At 36.2% G+C, this 16211-nt stretch overlaps 1 protein-coding gene across 1 annotated transcript in view; it reads right to left on the bottom strand.

The window, feature by feature from the left end:
* Positions 1-16211, bottom strand: part of LOC136768110 (cadherin-12-like) — a 169096-nt gene that overhangs the window by 62812 nt on the left and 90073 nt on the right. Inside the window, exon 4 of the mRNA XM_066722166.1 lies at positions 14052-14346. Within this exon, the coding sequence (XP_066578263.1) occupies positions 14052-14346 (295 nt within the window). The remainder of the gene's footprint in view (positions 1-14051; positions 14347-16211) is intronic.

Here is a 16211-nt window from a genome sequence, read left to right as displayed (position 1 = left end):
TATTTAGCTGGGGAGCCACGGTGCAATTGCCCCTCAAACTAATTTATGGAGACGTTAGTGATGAATTCGTCATCAACGGCAGAAACAGCTGATTTCCAATGAAGATGCACATTTCTAGCAGGCGCACAAATCGAAAATTGTGCATCCTCACCCGTCTCAATTACAGAAGCCCACCGATATAGTTATCCTTGATTGGCAAGCACCAGAAAACGCTTCTAGATTGCCTGCAGAATGTCAGTTGTTGTGTGATTTTTTTGCCAGACATGTCCCATAGTGATGTGTGGTTGGGAGTCAAAATCTCTCTGATTTTTTCAGACAGAAAAAACAAATGTCTAGAATCAAGTCGTTCCAATTCACCCATGAATCTCATATGGGTTTCATTATGACATTCAGGGTGGCTGACAGTGTGATGTTTTTTGTTTTGTTTTTTCTGTGTGTGTAATTGCTATAATCAGTTTAACACATTACATTTTTTTAAGCAAAGGGTATTTTCAAATTCTAAATCCCTGTGATGGTGTGGGATAAATAAAATCATTGTCAACAGCAATATACCAAAATGGCAGAGGATTTGTTGTCTAGTGCTTTGTAGTCTTTCTCAGACTTAATCAAAAACATATCTTATATATGTGTATACAAATAAATAGGAATAATAATAATAATAATAATAATAATAATAATAATAATAATAATAATAACAATATAATGCACTGCTTAAATGTTTTTAGGATAGTAGGAGAGTAGGATAAAATAATCACATTTTGTCTTTCTTGCCATGATACTGCTGTACTGTGTGTGTTTTTTATATGATGCATCTAACAGGTGTATGATCATATATTATTTGCTCAGAACAAAAGTCCTGAGGCTTAGGAAATGGTATAATTATGTACAATATAAATACCATACATGTGCATCATGTAATTAGTTCACAGTCATAATACAGCCCTCAAATAATATTTCTGCTCAGATACAGTGCTGAACTGTGAAGATCAATTCAGAACATCTGGGATTTGCACCATAAGGGCATGGCACTGTTAAAAAATGTGTATTCCATGAAATGAAAGTCACAGTCTCAGCATGGTCATTATATATTCTACACTGTCTTGTACATTTGACATTTAGAAAGAGAGAGAGAAACACGTGTGTTTTAAATTAATCATACAAACACAAACTAAAATAAGCCATAGTACAAGGCGGTAGAATACAATCCAAAGGTGTATAGAATTGTTTGAGTTGTTTGAGGTTTCTGTCAGGTATACAACTGGCGGTTATGGAAGAAGTTCTGTTTCGTTCTACAAACTTTCAATTTAACACAGAACACTAACAGCGGTCTTTACACAACCATTTCAACTGGATCCAATTTAATGAAGGCTGTTTCTGTTTTATCTGTTACCTCAGTACAGAATATCCCAGTGCTTGCAGAATTAGGCAAATAAAATAACACAAATCCAAAACTAATAATGTAGCCTAAAGTGTGGTATGATCTATAATTTTAGGTATAATTGGGCCAAGAAGTCAGAAAAAAGGGATACTAGTAGGAACATCAAAATACTAAAGAACACCCTTAAAAGGCCAATTTACAGCAGAACATAGCAACACAAGATAAAATCATAGGCCTAAAATGGTTGTCTCTGAAAGCACCGCCCGTGGATTCAAACCTACTCAAAGAAACCTCAATTATATTATTTTATGCAAGTGACAGATGCACATATTCAGATAAAATTGTAATTGTTCATTTGTAAGCTAATACAATTTTGAATGTAGTTAATATGGATATCTGCTGACCCTGGCAGTCAAGAAAACAATCCAAATATTGAAGCACATAATGCCTTCCCTGGGTATACCACGCACGGGTGTATGGGTGTAGCATGTGTTGTTAATGCTGTAAGACTTTATATTCAAACAGATGACGTGAATGATCTCTGAAGAGGTATATAATTGAATAATGAGCAGCTGAGCTTCCAAATCCTCCAGCTCCCCTGTGCACATTTTGGTGAAAATATACAAAATCCGTGCAGTCAAACAATATTTTTCAGGGTTTGTTTTATGATTTGTAAGACTTGTGTACATTTTTAACCTATATCACGGTCATGTAATTTTTTAGTTTTATTTGCACATCGTAAAGCATGGTTTAATTGCCACTGAGATTATTGTGTGTATTTGTTTTTTCAATTATCTATTGCACTGCCCATTACTGCATTGTGCAGGAAACAGCTGAACTGCGGGAGAGAGAACATGCCATACAGGTGTTTATTTCCTGTCCATGGCTCAAATTATTTAAAGACATGTATGACACCAGGAATTATCTTATTGTTTATTTTCTCCAGATTGGAAGTGTTCATCTGTCTGTAAACAAGAATAATATAACTGTAATTTAAATATGTAACACTGTATTATATTTAATTCAAACTTCCCTATTTTACTTGTGATATCATTAGCTAAAAATACACCTTCTTTCTATGGGTGTCTAAATAAGACTACATTTGAAGGAATTACTGCTTTGTTAATTAAGCTGTTTGCTACATATAACATACTTCCCTTGACTATTCAAAATTCAGCTCTTTAAATAAGCAAAGCTGTTGTGTTGACATCTCAAGTTTAATCTTCCGTTTCTATGATATCCTAAGTTGGGTTCTGATTAAATAATTTGTGCAGCAACTAACATTCTGTCACTACTATAGCTAATATATATTAATCAATGTTGTTCACTGTTTGGTTAGGCTAAATTGATATGTTTTCTTGTAGCAATGTTGTAAACCTGTGTATTGTTGTGTATGTATAACTGTCAGTTCTCGTATCTCACAAGCTACTTTGATTATTTGACCCCTTCTCCCAGGGTTCTCCTGTTTTTCTCCAGTATTTCAAACAAATTATGTTTGGAGTACAATGTCAAAACTTCAGCCCAAAACTGTATAGTATGTCAAATTTTATTACCCTGGAGGTAATGTAAAACATATGGAGAAGACAGGTGAAAGTGAAAGCAAGTTAAAGTTCAACCAATTAATTTAATAAACATAGATTTAAGAGTCTCCCTTATTTTCATCTCTGAGTGTTGACAGGTTACAACTTCCAACTTGCAGTGCTAAAGGTGTTCACAAATGTATATTATTAAACAGAGGATACAAATTCCAATTTGCTCTGTACAGTTAAAATATTGTAATTTGTTTTGAATTACAAAAAGAAAGGGTGTTGTATACTTAACATAGTTTTATACATTAGATTCCAATATAATAATAAAGAACAGAGTTGTGTTTTTGTGGCCCAAAATGTCCTACATTTTACTGCTTGTCACACATTATAAACAAAGGGTAGCTTTGCTCCCTTAACAACCTTAGTCCAAACACGTCCCCTGTACCTAATCACTTTTCTATGCAAGGTCTGTTGTGCAAGATTAATTAATACTTTCTCTGTGTAATTTAAATTGTTTCTAAGACACAAATGGAATGTGGCTTATTTTGTTTTATAAGGGCCTTTACTACTTTCTTTTGAATTATTACAAAAAAAAAAACTAAATTAAATTTCCAGAGCTGTGCCAGATACCTTAGACCCATATTCCCAAGATTGTCAGAATTAGTTAGTGTATTTTTTTATATGCACACAACTGATATCATCCCCTTTAAGTTTAAGGGCTTACAATTGGGTTAGGACAGAAATTAAGTTTCATTGAAACACAGTCCCCCTAAAGTGTATTGCACAGCTGTGGAGCATTAATTGGACTCCTCTCCTGGATAAATTGCTGTAATCATTGTCTCTTGTGAATGTTGTATGTCAGAAAGTCTCTGAGAGAGTAAATATAAGATTATCTGAGTTTATCTGTTGTTATCACAAAGACAGCTTTCCCCAAGGTATCTCTTTGAGCATGAATATTGTGAGCCGTTATAAGGAACCTAGTAGCAGTTATGATACTTAGATTGATTTTCAGTGTAATATACTTATTTTTTGTACCTTAAGAGTCTCCGTAGCTGGAGAAAGTAATATCCATATGAGGAGAGAGAAAATAGGGGGAATTCTAAGATGGAGACGGAGAAGAGCAGCTCGCTCCAGACTGCTCCGCTTTTCTTTTCTTTTTTTATTGCAGTGTAACCCAGTTTATGTATTATTTGCTAGCCATATACTCCTTGATTATTTCTAATCCTGTGTCTTAGAAAGACTGTTCAATAAATCTTTGATCCAGACTACAACAAGCAAGCTCTATCATCTGGCCTGGAATCATTCGCCCACGTTACCGACCTCCGAGACCAAAGGTAAACCACGGCCTTATAATATCTCAAAATATTTTAAAGTAAAAACTAATACAGGTTGATGTGGAGACATAAAAGACAGAGGGAGCAAAACACTCATGGCATTCAGGGAGAACATAATGCTTTTTGAAAAGTGCAGAAATAAAATGCTCAAAATATTGCCTTCTAATTGATGATTTTGCCGCTGATATCTCAGGATCTTGACTTCAACCACCAAAATAAGAAAATAACAGAGCCTATAAATAACTAGAACTTGTTTTAAAGCACTTCATGACTTCCACTTTTGAGTGGCTCGTCTGTCACAGGATCAGAGTGTGAGAGTTGATAAACAATATCCCATCTGCCGGCTATTTCCTGGTTCTTAAAAGGAACAGAATTTTACTGAACCCAGGTTGTCTGAAAAAGCAAAACCAAACTCTGTAGCTCTCTTCGATAGTGTTTTCACTTCAATAAGTCCCTACTGGATGGATCCTAATTAGCAACCACAGCTGTATTAGATTATTGGCTGCATTGTAATTGGTGGTCAGCATGTTTTGCCTTGGGGGCAGGGTATACCATTTGATGGCTATTTCGTTATTTAATTGAACCTGGGTTACATAACGATAGGTTTGCGAATGCAACCGTGGTTATCTGAGACAAGAAGCACTGGCAAAGGGTTGCAAGGTCACGCGGGAGTTCAACCTCCTAGCAAAAAGAGGACGTTTCTCTGCAACCATCACCTTTTATACAAACAGGATGCGGAAGGGTCCCGTTTGAGTGACCAATGGCAGCCTTGATAGACAAATGTCTTCGATACGTCCCAGCGAATGTGTGCTGAAACCCCCAACCCCCTCCTCTCCTTGGGCAGTGCTTCTAACTCGATATATAAGAGCACTTCTGGTAAAATCTATCTGGAGTATTCTTAAGTAGAAATAAGGACATCATTGTATAAATTTGTATGCCTTTGAATGGGGGATAAATGCATAGTATAGTATGTAATGTCTATGTATTCTTAAACTTCTAAAAAAAAACAATTGTATTATATATGCAGATCACCAATTGACTGAAACTTAGTGTTATGGAATATTTAATATATATATATAAAAAATAAAAAATAAATAAACTATTGGAAATGTGTTTGAATCTTTTCAATATGTCACATATAGTTCTAGTAGCAAATTTAAACATCCAGAGTGTCAAAATACATACGCTATTTATATGTAATAGTATTCCTCTATGCTGAAATAAACAAATAGTTGTTAATGACTGAATGTTGTAAAATGCACCCAAAGCTTGGAAAACAATCTGGAAACGCATATAAATGACTATCGTTGTGGTTTAACTCATAGATCTGGAAGCTGTGATATTTATGCCTCACTGCAGGGCTTCATCACCATTCAGATCAGGGAATGGCAATCTCAGAGCATATTACCTTGATCTGTCACTCGCACAATAAATAAATAAATAACGCTCTGGTGTTATGTAGTATGTAGGGAAAATATACTCCACTAATGCTGAGATCTTTTTTTCTTTAATAGTTAGAAAACATCTAATCTCAAAAGAAGTTTCACTATTTACTATGTTGTGAAAAAACTTTTGTTTGAAAAATGTCATGATACTAACCACTTCTACTGCAGAAAGTATAATCAAATTGACTTAAACTAGTCTAATCATAGACCCCGTTGGTACTCTGCTGAATGCAGTTTCTTTCTGACTGTAAAAGAAAAAGAAAATCCTCAATGAGAAACAGGGATTGAATCAATTATGTAACATTAAATAAACACGATTAAATGTCACTGGGTTTAATGTCTGGATGAAAATCTTATTACTGGGGAGGTCATCTGAGAAGGGTAACAGTTTCCTACCAACCAAACCCTGCTATAATGTGATGTACAGCAAGGAACATTATTATTTTAATATGGGATTTGGAAACAATTTGACATCATAAGGAAACATGATTGTGTAGGCATTATAATTACTTGGCTTCTTACAACCGGTTGACAATTCCTGCTCTTGAAACACACATAGACCATTATACAGTGAGGCAAAAAAGTATTTCATTCCCTGCTGATTTTGTACGTTTGCCCACTGACAAAGAAATGATCAGTCTATAATTTTAATGGTAGGTGTATTTTAACAGTGAGAGACAGAATATCAACACAAAAATCCAGAAAAACGTATTTCAAAAAAGTTATAAATTGATTTGCATGTTAATGAGGGAAATAAGTATTTGACGCCTTCGACTTAGTACTTGGTGGCAAAACCCTTGTTGGCAATCACAGAGGTCAGACGTTTCTTGTAGTTGGCCACCAGGTTTGCACACATCTCAGGAGGGATTTTGTCCCACTCCTCTTTGCAGATCCTCTCCAAGTCATTAAGGTTTCAAGGCTGACGTTTGGCAACTCGAACCTTCAGCTCCCTCCACAGATTTTCTATGGGATTAAGGTCTGGAGACTGGCTAGGCCACTCCAGGACCTTGATGTGCTTCTTCTTGAGCCACTCCTTTGTTGCCTTGGCTGTGTGTTTTGGGTCATTGTCATGCTGGAATACCCATCCACGACCCATTTTCAATGCCCTGACTGAGGGAAGGAGGTTCTCACCCAAGATTTGATGGTACATCGTCCCTTTGATGCAGTGCAGTTGTCCTGTCCCCTTAGCAGAAAAACACCCCCAAAGCATAATGTTTCCATCTCCATGTTTGACGGTTGGGATGGTGTTCTTGGGGTCATTTCTCCTCCTCCAAACACGGTGAGTTGAGTTGATGCCAAAGAGCTCGATTGTGGTCCCATCTGACCACAACACTTTCACCCAGTTCTCCTCTGAATCATTCAGATGTTCATTGGCAAACTTCAGACGGACCTGTACATGTGCTTTTTTGAGCAGGGGGACCTTGCGGGCGCTGCAGGATTTCAGTCCTTCATGGCGTAGTGTGTTACCAATTGTTTTCTTGGTGACTATGGTCCCAGCTGCATGGGGATCATTAACAAGATCCTCCTGTGTAGTTCTGGACTGATTCCTCACCGTTCTCATGATCATTGAAACTCCACGAGGTGAGATCTTGCATGGAGCCCCAGACCGAGGGAGACTGACAGTTATTTTGTGTTTCTTCCATTTGCGAATAATCGCACCAACTGTTGTCACCTTCTCACCAAGCTGTTTGGCGATGGTCTTGTAGCCCATTCCAGCCTTGTGTAGGTCTACAATCTTGTCCCTGACATCCTTGGACAGCTCTTTGGTCTTGGCCATGGTGGAGAGTTTGGAATCTGATTGATTGATTGCTTCTGTGGACAGGTGTCTTTTATACAGGTAACGAGCTGAGATTAGGAGCACTCCCTTTAAGAGAGTGCTCCTAATCTCAGCTCGTTACCTGTATAAAAGACACCTGGGAGCCAGAAATCTTGCTGATTGATAGGGGATCACATACTTATTTCCCTCATTAATATGCAAATCAATTTATAACTTTTTTGAAATGCGTTTTTTTCTGGATTTTTTTGTTGTTATTCTGTTTCTCACTGTTAAAATACACCTACCATTAAAATTATAGACTGATAATTTCTTTGTCAGTGGGCAAACATACAAAATCAGCAGGGGATCAAATACTTTTTTCCCTCACTGTACTCTCATCGCCAACTGTAACCAAATTACCATGGATTTGGACAATGCAGTCTGTCAGTGAAATAATGTCTCCTGATGAAGCCATCCCAAAAATAAAAACAAACAAACCAATAAGTAAATAAGGATCAATGTTTAAGGAATACAAATTCAACAGTCTAAAGCACAAAAAGGATTAACATGTCAGTATTCCCCTTTTGCATGATGTGTTCATAACCTTTTTTCTTTGCTTAGTCCCATGTGGTTTAAATTCACGTCCACTGCCTTTTGTTTGTTCTTGCTTTACATCTTTTAAATCCACTTTCATTTAAACACTTTCTGCCTGTTTGGTTTGACAAGGTGTTTTAAATCCCTAACCCTCTTCATCGGTTGTTTTCAGCCTTTTATCAACCCCTGTTTTTTAGTGTATGTAATATCTGGTCTGGCCTGTGCAGCTGGACTGTTTAATTTGTTTAGCAATCATAACGTAGGAGACCCCCTGAGAGCAAAGTATCTGAGTTATATCACAGCTCTATCACCTTTGGTTACTTTTCTTGCTTTTGGCATTTTCATAGTGCAGCAAAATATATCATCATGAAAAAAATAATTGATAAATGTCAACATTCACAACTGCTGGAAAAAAAAAGGTCATGGACCTTATAGCCTGAAGAGTCTGAGCAGTTACACGATAAGATGGAAAAAAGTATCACTGCCCCAACCATAATAGCACAACTTCATTAAGGACTGTGCAGACAGTCATGGGGCATGCAGTTATGGGTCTGGGCTGCAATGGGCTGGTACTGTAATGGTCCATGTTGTAGATACATTTATATATATATATATATATAGACTCCCATATAGGCGGTGAGTGTATGTGTTTGTGTGATACAAATATACAAAGACATACAGAAACAAACAAACAGCCCATGTAAAGGTAAAACCTAAAAACCTTACTTGGATTGTTGTTGGAAAAATTTAAATGTCTTCAGGGAAAAAGTGTAATTTTATCTTCACCTTTTGCTTGTTTTCTTCTTTGCATTTTAATTTAAGTCAGTTGACTCTATTTTAACATTCAGTTACACCGATGTGTCCTATTTAGCTTTTGCACTGAAGAGACACAAGTAGTTCCCCCAGGATTATAGATCATCTTCATTCATCACATGCATTTCTCTACCTCCAGTGATTCTGCATAATCTGACTCTTAACAAGAACACAGGTTTTTGGTGAATTGAAAATTGCACAAATTCACATAACAAGATACAAATAAATAAAAAGGTAATTGATTGAAGAAGTAATTAAATGTAGAACTATCAATGTTGAATGCATCAACGGTATATGTCTAAAATAGTGATCTGTAATTCTAATACATATTGCAATAGGTGTTATTTTTTCGCTACAGACTTCCACCTGTAATGGATGCTATAAAAACAAGCAGCCCACACATATTTCCAGATGCTTCTTTCATATGATATCATATTCAATTAAAAAAAATCTAAATTAATAAACAGTATACTAAAAGTGGATTTACCATATGGCAAAGTAATTATGATACACCAAAATAGAAATATCATATATCAAAATGGATGTATCATATGGTAAAGTTAATACAACATATATCAAAATGGATATAACATGGCAGATGTTCCTGCAGCCACTGAAACCTATTCAGATACCACTGCAAAGAAGGAGGATGAAACTGGAAAACAGAGCCCTATCCTCAGCAAACCACAGAGGTTTCAGAGCAAAGACATTCGATGAGCATAAAGCATACCTAAGGGAAAATGGAAAATGCTTTAAGCACTGCCTCATCGTCTCACACCATAAAAGAGTGCAGGATACCAGTGAAGTGTGATAACGAGAGCCACTGCCCCCTGGACCTCAAAGGCCTCAGCTCCCAATGTATTGAGGTATGTGGTGAAGTTTGACCAGCAAGGTCTTGTTCAAAGATATTCCTAGTGTGAATATACCCACAAGGGTGCCACGGAAGCTCAGTCAAAATGTGTGCCATGTTTGATGACCACAACAATGGTTCATTGGCAAGATCTGAATTCTTTGAACTGTTTGGCATCCAAGGCAATTCACTGAGAACCTATGGAATTGTTGAAATGTCAGGAAGAAAAGGCAACGGCTTCCAGATGGAAGCAGTAAATGGAGAGATCAGCCTAGCCCTGCCTATGCTCTTTGAGTGCAACCAGATTCTAAGCAACAGACCCTTGTCAACTCTTGCTTGGGAGAGACTTCATCAGAGCCCATAAGACGACAAGTCAACAGACTTCACAAACGCCTCCTTTGCGCAGAGACTCGACTTAGGATGGGTCCTGGTGGGTGATGTATGTTTAGGGAATGCACACAAGCCCTGCATTAGCACCTTTAAAACATAGGTGTTGGAAAACAGAAGCCCTACCTTCTTCACTACATCCCCAAATTACATTCAACCTGAGAGAAAAATTTAGCCACAACAAGAAGCAAGATTATGTATTCCAGAGAAGCCCAAAAGAGAAAGCTCCAGAAAACAATTTTGGGAAAACAGTTTTCAACAAAACAGAGAATGATAACAAACCTACTATGTCCATCAAAAATAAAGTCTTTCCAAATAAAATGGATGAAGATGAAGACATAGACAGCTAGGTGGCTCCCCTTCAGAGTACCTAGACATCTTCTCCCAAACAGCTGTGAGCAAGCTATTTTCTGAATTAATTTTAGGCACCCAAGTTAGATTATTAATAATTAATTTTCACTGGAATGAATCAACCCAAGTTAGAAACATACACTAAACTATATATGAATCAATTTCCGTACTCATTATGTGTATTTATGCAATAAATAAATAATAGGGAAAGACAAACCCTCTTCCTTCGAAAGTAAAGGACTGATCATGAATGACCAATCCATATAGCATTTATCTTTTAAATGAAGACACGTTCATTTGTTATATAATGTTTGACTATAACAATATGCTGAAATCATCTAACTGATCAACTGGTACTAAATTAATCATGAATGAAGCCCGAATGCAGTACATTTACCACCACCAAAGGCCAACGGCTCAGCTGACACAAATGTTTGCAAATTTAATTTCAATTAGAATAGAAGAATAATGTCTCCTGTTTTTCTCCTGAGGTCATCTTCATTGACAGTCAGGAAACAAAAAACACTTAAGATAGTGTAACGCAGTGGAAAGCAACTCTTAATTAAGATGGGTAAAAACAGCTTAGGATGGGTGAACATTTAATTTACAATGCATAGTTCATTAGGGAAATAACGTTTAGTTCACCTGACACAAAGAGCAAGACCAAGGTTTACAGCATAATAGCCATATTGATAACTCTTTGGGTATATCTGAAGAATTTCGAAATCACCAGGCTTGTTTTCTTACTGATTAGTAACACGAGTAGATAACCGTGTTATTTGTTTTTTATTACCTATCAGAGAATATGAGCACCGCAGAGAAGTCATAAAAGACCACATGTTGCTCCGATTAATTTTTCACCGTGCTCCACTCCATTGTTTTTAATCCCACAGTCTACTCCACTGGTTTCAATTCCACAGCCCACTCCTCACCCTCTCCGCGTCCTATCCGAATATAAGTTTAACTGGTGTGGATGCATTTCAAACATTACACGGTATCTCGTTTTCAGTTGATTGCAGTGTTTTTCTCTCTTTCCCTCCCTGTTTTGACTTGGATTATTAGGCATTTTATGGGGTGTCACTGAAGGAGTGTTTCAATAATTAGTAAACCCCCTATGCGACACTGTCACGCCTGTCTCATACACAGAGAAAATGCCTTTATTTATTCAAGATTTGAGAACTGTAAAATCTTTATTAAAGTTCAGATCAGACAGTTGGACCGATTTTAAAACTCTTTACATTACCCTTATCTGAAAGTGTTAAATGTCCACATCATGATAGTTGATGTGGCGTCCTCTGCAAAATGGTAATAGTTTGACTCAGATTCTGAAACTGAAACTGAAAGGCTGCGATACAGAGTATGTGTCACAGTTTCACTTTTCAACGCAAAGGTGCAAAGGCTCTGCAAAATGTTGTTTCTATGATAAAAAGTAAATAGGCATGAACAGAAACTAACCCCTAATCAATGCATCATCGGATCTGATCATTCTCAGCAGCTTCATACTGAAAGAAAATGTATTGTTTCTAAATTAAACCTACTGGGCTTATTCCACTATGTAAACTATCAAAGCACATTTAGCAAAGTTCTCAGGTACTGCACTGACAATGCACAGTGTTGCTATAACTATAAGTTATTCTGTAATTTAATAATAAAAAATCGTATTATGATTATTATTAATAATTCATAATAATGTGGATATGGTGAATACTTGACACTTAAAAGGAAAAATCATGAAAGGCACAGCACATAGCTCCAAAGGGATACCACAGTATGGAATACACTTCTCACGTTTAAAAAGGGTGGGAATTCACTTTTAGAAATACTTGTATTTTTTAATTATAAACACTAGTTACATGCAAAATTCAGACACTTTAAGCATTTATATATATATATATATATATATAGAGAGAGAGAGAGAGAGAGAGAGAGAGAGAGATTTCTTAAGCATATGGTATTAATTGAGAAATACAGCTGAATTCTACCAATAAATGCTATACAAATAAATATTTATGATAAAGCAGAAAAGTTGAGGGATATGTAGACTTATTACCAAGAATCAATCTAGACCATAAAATCATACTGGCAGTACAGTATTGCCATAAGACCAACTAAAATGTATAGTTTTAAATAAAAAAAATGAATCACATGCAGTAGAGCAGAAGTCTTATGTGTACCTGCTCTATGACTGTTCAAAAAACAAACTCATTGTTTTCAAAGGAAGGAGAAATGGATATATGGAGAAGGGGAAAAGAAGTATATCGAATCTAGTCTAATCCATTATGATTTCAGCATGTTTACCTCTCCATGACCTGGTGACCTTAATTTATTTGGGGATTTAAATGCTTCAAAGCACCAAGGAATACTATCTGAAAGATTGCTTCTTCATTGCAGGCTCATTGGATGTCACTTCATACAGACAATTATCTGTACACAGTCTCCACCATCACCTGATCTGAATTCTCCTGGTATGGTATGGGTGAATAAGAAGGAAACCATGGTTGCCAGGAAAATAACTAATCTGAATGCACGGCAAATGACTGGTACTGAAGGATGAGCAGATGCCAAAATAAGCTATAAGGCTTAAGCACAACAACAGGAATACATGCATTATGTTACCCTTGAAGTAAAATCCCATTTGTGAAATATGTGATTGAGTGGGTTGAAGTTTCAGTCTAAAATTTAGTGGCCATTACATGTCTTTGATAAGATATCATATCATATCACATGGATGCTGTCCACTGGGTAGCCCCTATTGGGCTTTCCCAAAGCATATTGTATATACAGTACGTATAAACTATCAGGTGCTTTAATTAAACTTGAGGGAGTATGGTTATCTGCCTGTGAGAGCCACCCCCCCTTGAGCTGATAACACTCACTGGAGTAAGGCAGTGCTGAAAAAAATTGCAGTGTAAAAATAGCTTTAATTATGAAGATGCAAATAGTACCCTTGCGGCAATTATCATAGCCTGCTTTATCCTGTCAAGTAGTGGAACAAAACATGGGCAACTTGTTCAGAAAAAGACTCAAGAGACCCATTCTGCCTGTGCTAGAATTCTTTTTGTTTGCGGCCTGAGAGAAGTTGTTCATACTGAGCAGAAGTAAACACTGTTGTAGTGATGCATTACATGTAGATGAAAACAATGTAATTCAATCTTGATCACTTTCATGACACATAAGCACATATCAATGAAAGTCACCTTGTCACTGTCTCTTATTATTCTGTACTAGGTCATCCCTCAGCAGTGAAATGTTTTATTTTTATCTGTCCACTGGGAAAAGCTTTTAATTCCATACATAAAAATCAAATATCTTGTCATTTTAAAATGCTCGCTTCATGATAGTAATCAAATAAAGTCACACAAAGGGTAGCTTTTAGGCTTTAGTGCTGCAGGATACATGTCTTATTCTATCAACCAGGTAACATAGGTATATTATTAATTTCATGAGTCATTTAGATAAAGGTTCCAAAAGATTGCTAATACATCACTGCCTTTCTTATTTTTATTACAGCAAAGGGTGAATGCATAATGTGAAATGCTAAATTGAATTCAAATGTGTACACTGTATCTTGTGAAAGAAAACACATTTCAAAATGAAGATGAAATTTCTCTTACCTACTGGAGACATTTCTGGTACTCTGGCTGTATAAGGACCCTCCAAGAACTTTGGCTCATTATCATTTATATCTTGAACCTTGATGACAAACTCAGACTCGGGTTCAAGAGGTCTCCCTGTTTGTACGTCGACAGCTTGAGCCCGCAGAGTGTAGTAAGGCTTTTCTTCTCGATCAAGACTCCTTAAGGCATGAATGTCCCCTGTAGTCTGGTCGATTGTGAAAATAGAGCCAGCTCCATCTCCTTGAAGGGTATATTTAACTTCACTGTTGCCTTTGTCTAGGTCAGAATGCAACTGGGTAAAACAAAATAAAATGGAATAAAGAAAGAACAATAAAATAGTCAATTTTAAATCAATGCATTACTGATGAACATTTAGGAACAAGATCAGTATTTACATATCCTTTGCAGAGGTCCTTAGCACTCAATAACCTTGATGTGAACATTTTTAACTCGTTTCACTGCTTGACCCCTACTCAAGATTTATTACAATAATACATGATGGCATTTTTAGACTGTTTATCGCTAACATACATCATCATTATTTTTTAAAGGTCCAAGATTATGAGTATTTTATGCCTTATGGATTGTAGCCTGCAATTCACCAACAATATACCATACTAGAAATGTTATTTTAGATTTGTCTAAAATAGTCACAATTCCTCCAGAATTATATTCCATCACAACAAAAGTTTAAAAGTCTGTTAGCTATGAATTTACCCTTATGTTTTATTTATCTGTCAATAAAAATGTGAATTTGAATATTAACCTTTCTGATAATTCCTTTTAAGATGTTGCCAAAACACACATTAATATAACTCTCTGATTTGATCCTTTTTGTTGTTATAGTGTGACAAATACTAACTACATTATTCATTGAATATGATATGCTAATCAAGTATTAAAAGAGGAGTTCTGTGCATTGATTTGCTGGCTTTTGACTTCAGCTGATTATACCTCATTGTAGATCAAATGTTAAGCAATCATGGAAGTAGGTCACTGTTAATAGCTTTACCACACACTTTCATTTAATTACATTTCTCGTGGATTTGCTATGCAACATACAATAAAACACTGTCACAAAAATAGCAGGACTAAAGTTAAAAAAAGCCCTTAAACGGAATTACTTTTTCGTAATAAACAGATACATAGCTATGCTACAGGAGGACCACCTTTATCTAAATTTCATTTGACAAAATAAAACTGAACTTAATAATTTCTGAGGTAAGTATTTATAGTACAGACCCGGTAGCAACTTCATAAACCTAATTCTGAAATGGGAATGTGATGGAAATAAAGGCCGTTTTAATAAATGCTACTGCACCTCCAGCACTGGCCAAGGACGGCAAAACTTACATATTCAAATTTGAAATAGTCTGGAACCTGTCATCTGGCATTCCTTCTCTTCTTTGTGTTTTGGAGTTAATTCTACCGAACCTGTTTTGCTGCCTTCATTGTTAATGTTTTATGCAGAAATGTTTCAGGCATTTGGTCATTCTATGTGGACAAAGAAAAACTTAAAACCTCCATATAGCAGCTCTGCAATTATTCCTATTTACTCAAATCAGGAGTTGCTACCCAGCTTAGCCTGGTTTCTGCTGTTTCTGGGCTCTGTATGAAGTCACACAAAGAAACAAGCTTTGGTGCGGCAAAACCGTGCCTTGGCAGTGCAGCTCTCTAATAAAAGCTCCAGTTTGGGGATGAGACCCACATATGTTGATCTCAAGCTGTGATTGGTAACAAGGGGAAATAATCTCACTCCACCATTTTGTTTGAGCTACAAAGAACCTTAAAATAAATCAAAATGCCTTTAAAAATAGATCAAGTTCTGTAGAAGCTGGCTGTATCTACAGAAGTGCAGATTTGTATTTTATATTTCATTAACAAGGTACAATACTCTAGGGTGGCAAAGGCTTGTTGAAAACTGTTGACTTCCTCTCACTGTGCCCAAAGAATAAAGCAGAGAGAGGGAGCAGATGGGTTATGTGTATTACAAAATTCATATTTGGAAAATACTGAATGTATTTGTATTAAGTAATGACAGTACTTTATTTAATATCACAAGAGTGTATGTGAATTGCTCAATATGCAGTACACACTTTGCATTGTAAACATGGTGTGTATAGTTGATTAAATTAGCTTAAAACAAATTACAAAATA

Source organism: Amia ocellicauda, chromosome 2 (genome assembly GCF_036373705.1).
Source record: "Amia ocellicauda isolate fAmiCal2 chromosome 2, fAmiCal2.hap1, whole genome shotgun sequence".
NCBI classification, from domain to species: domain Eukaryota; kingdom Metazoa; phylum Chordata; class Actinopteri; order Amiiformes; family Amiidae; genus Amia; species Amia ocellicauda.
Note: the sequence above shows the minus strand (reverse complement) of the source record. Positions and strands in the feature narration are given on the sequence as shown.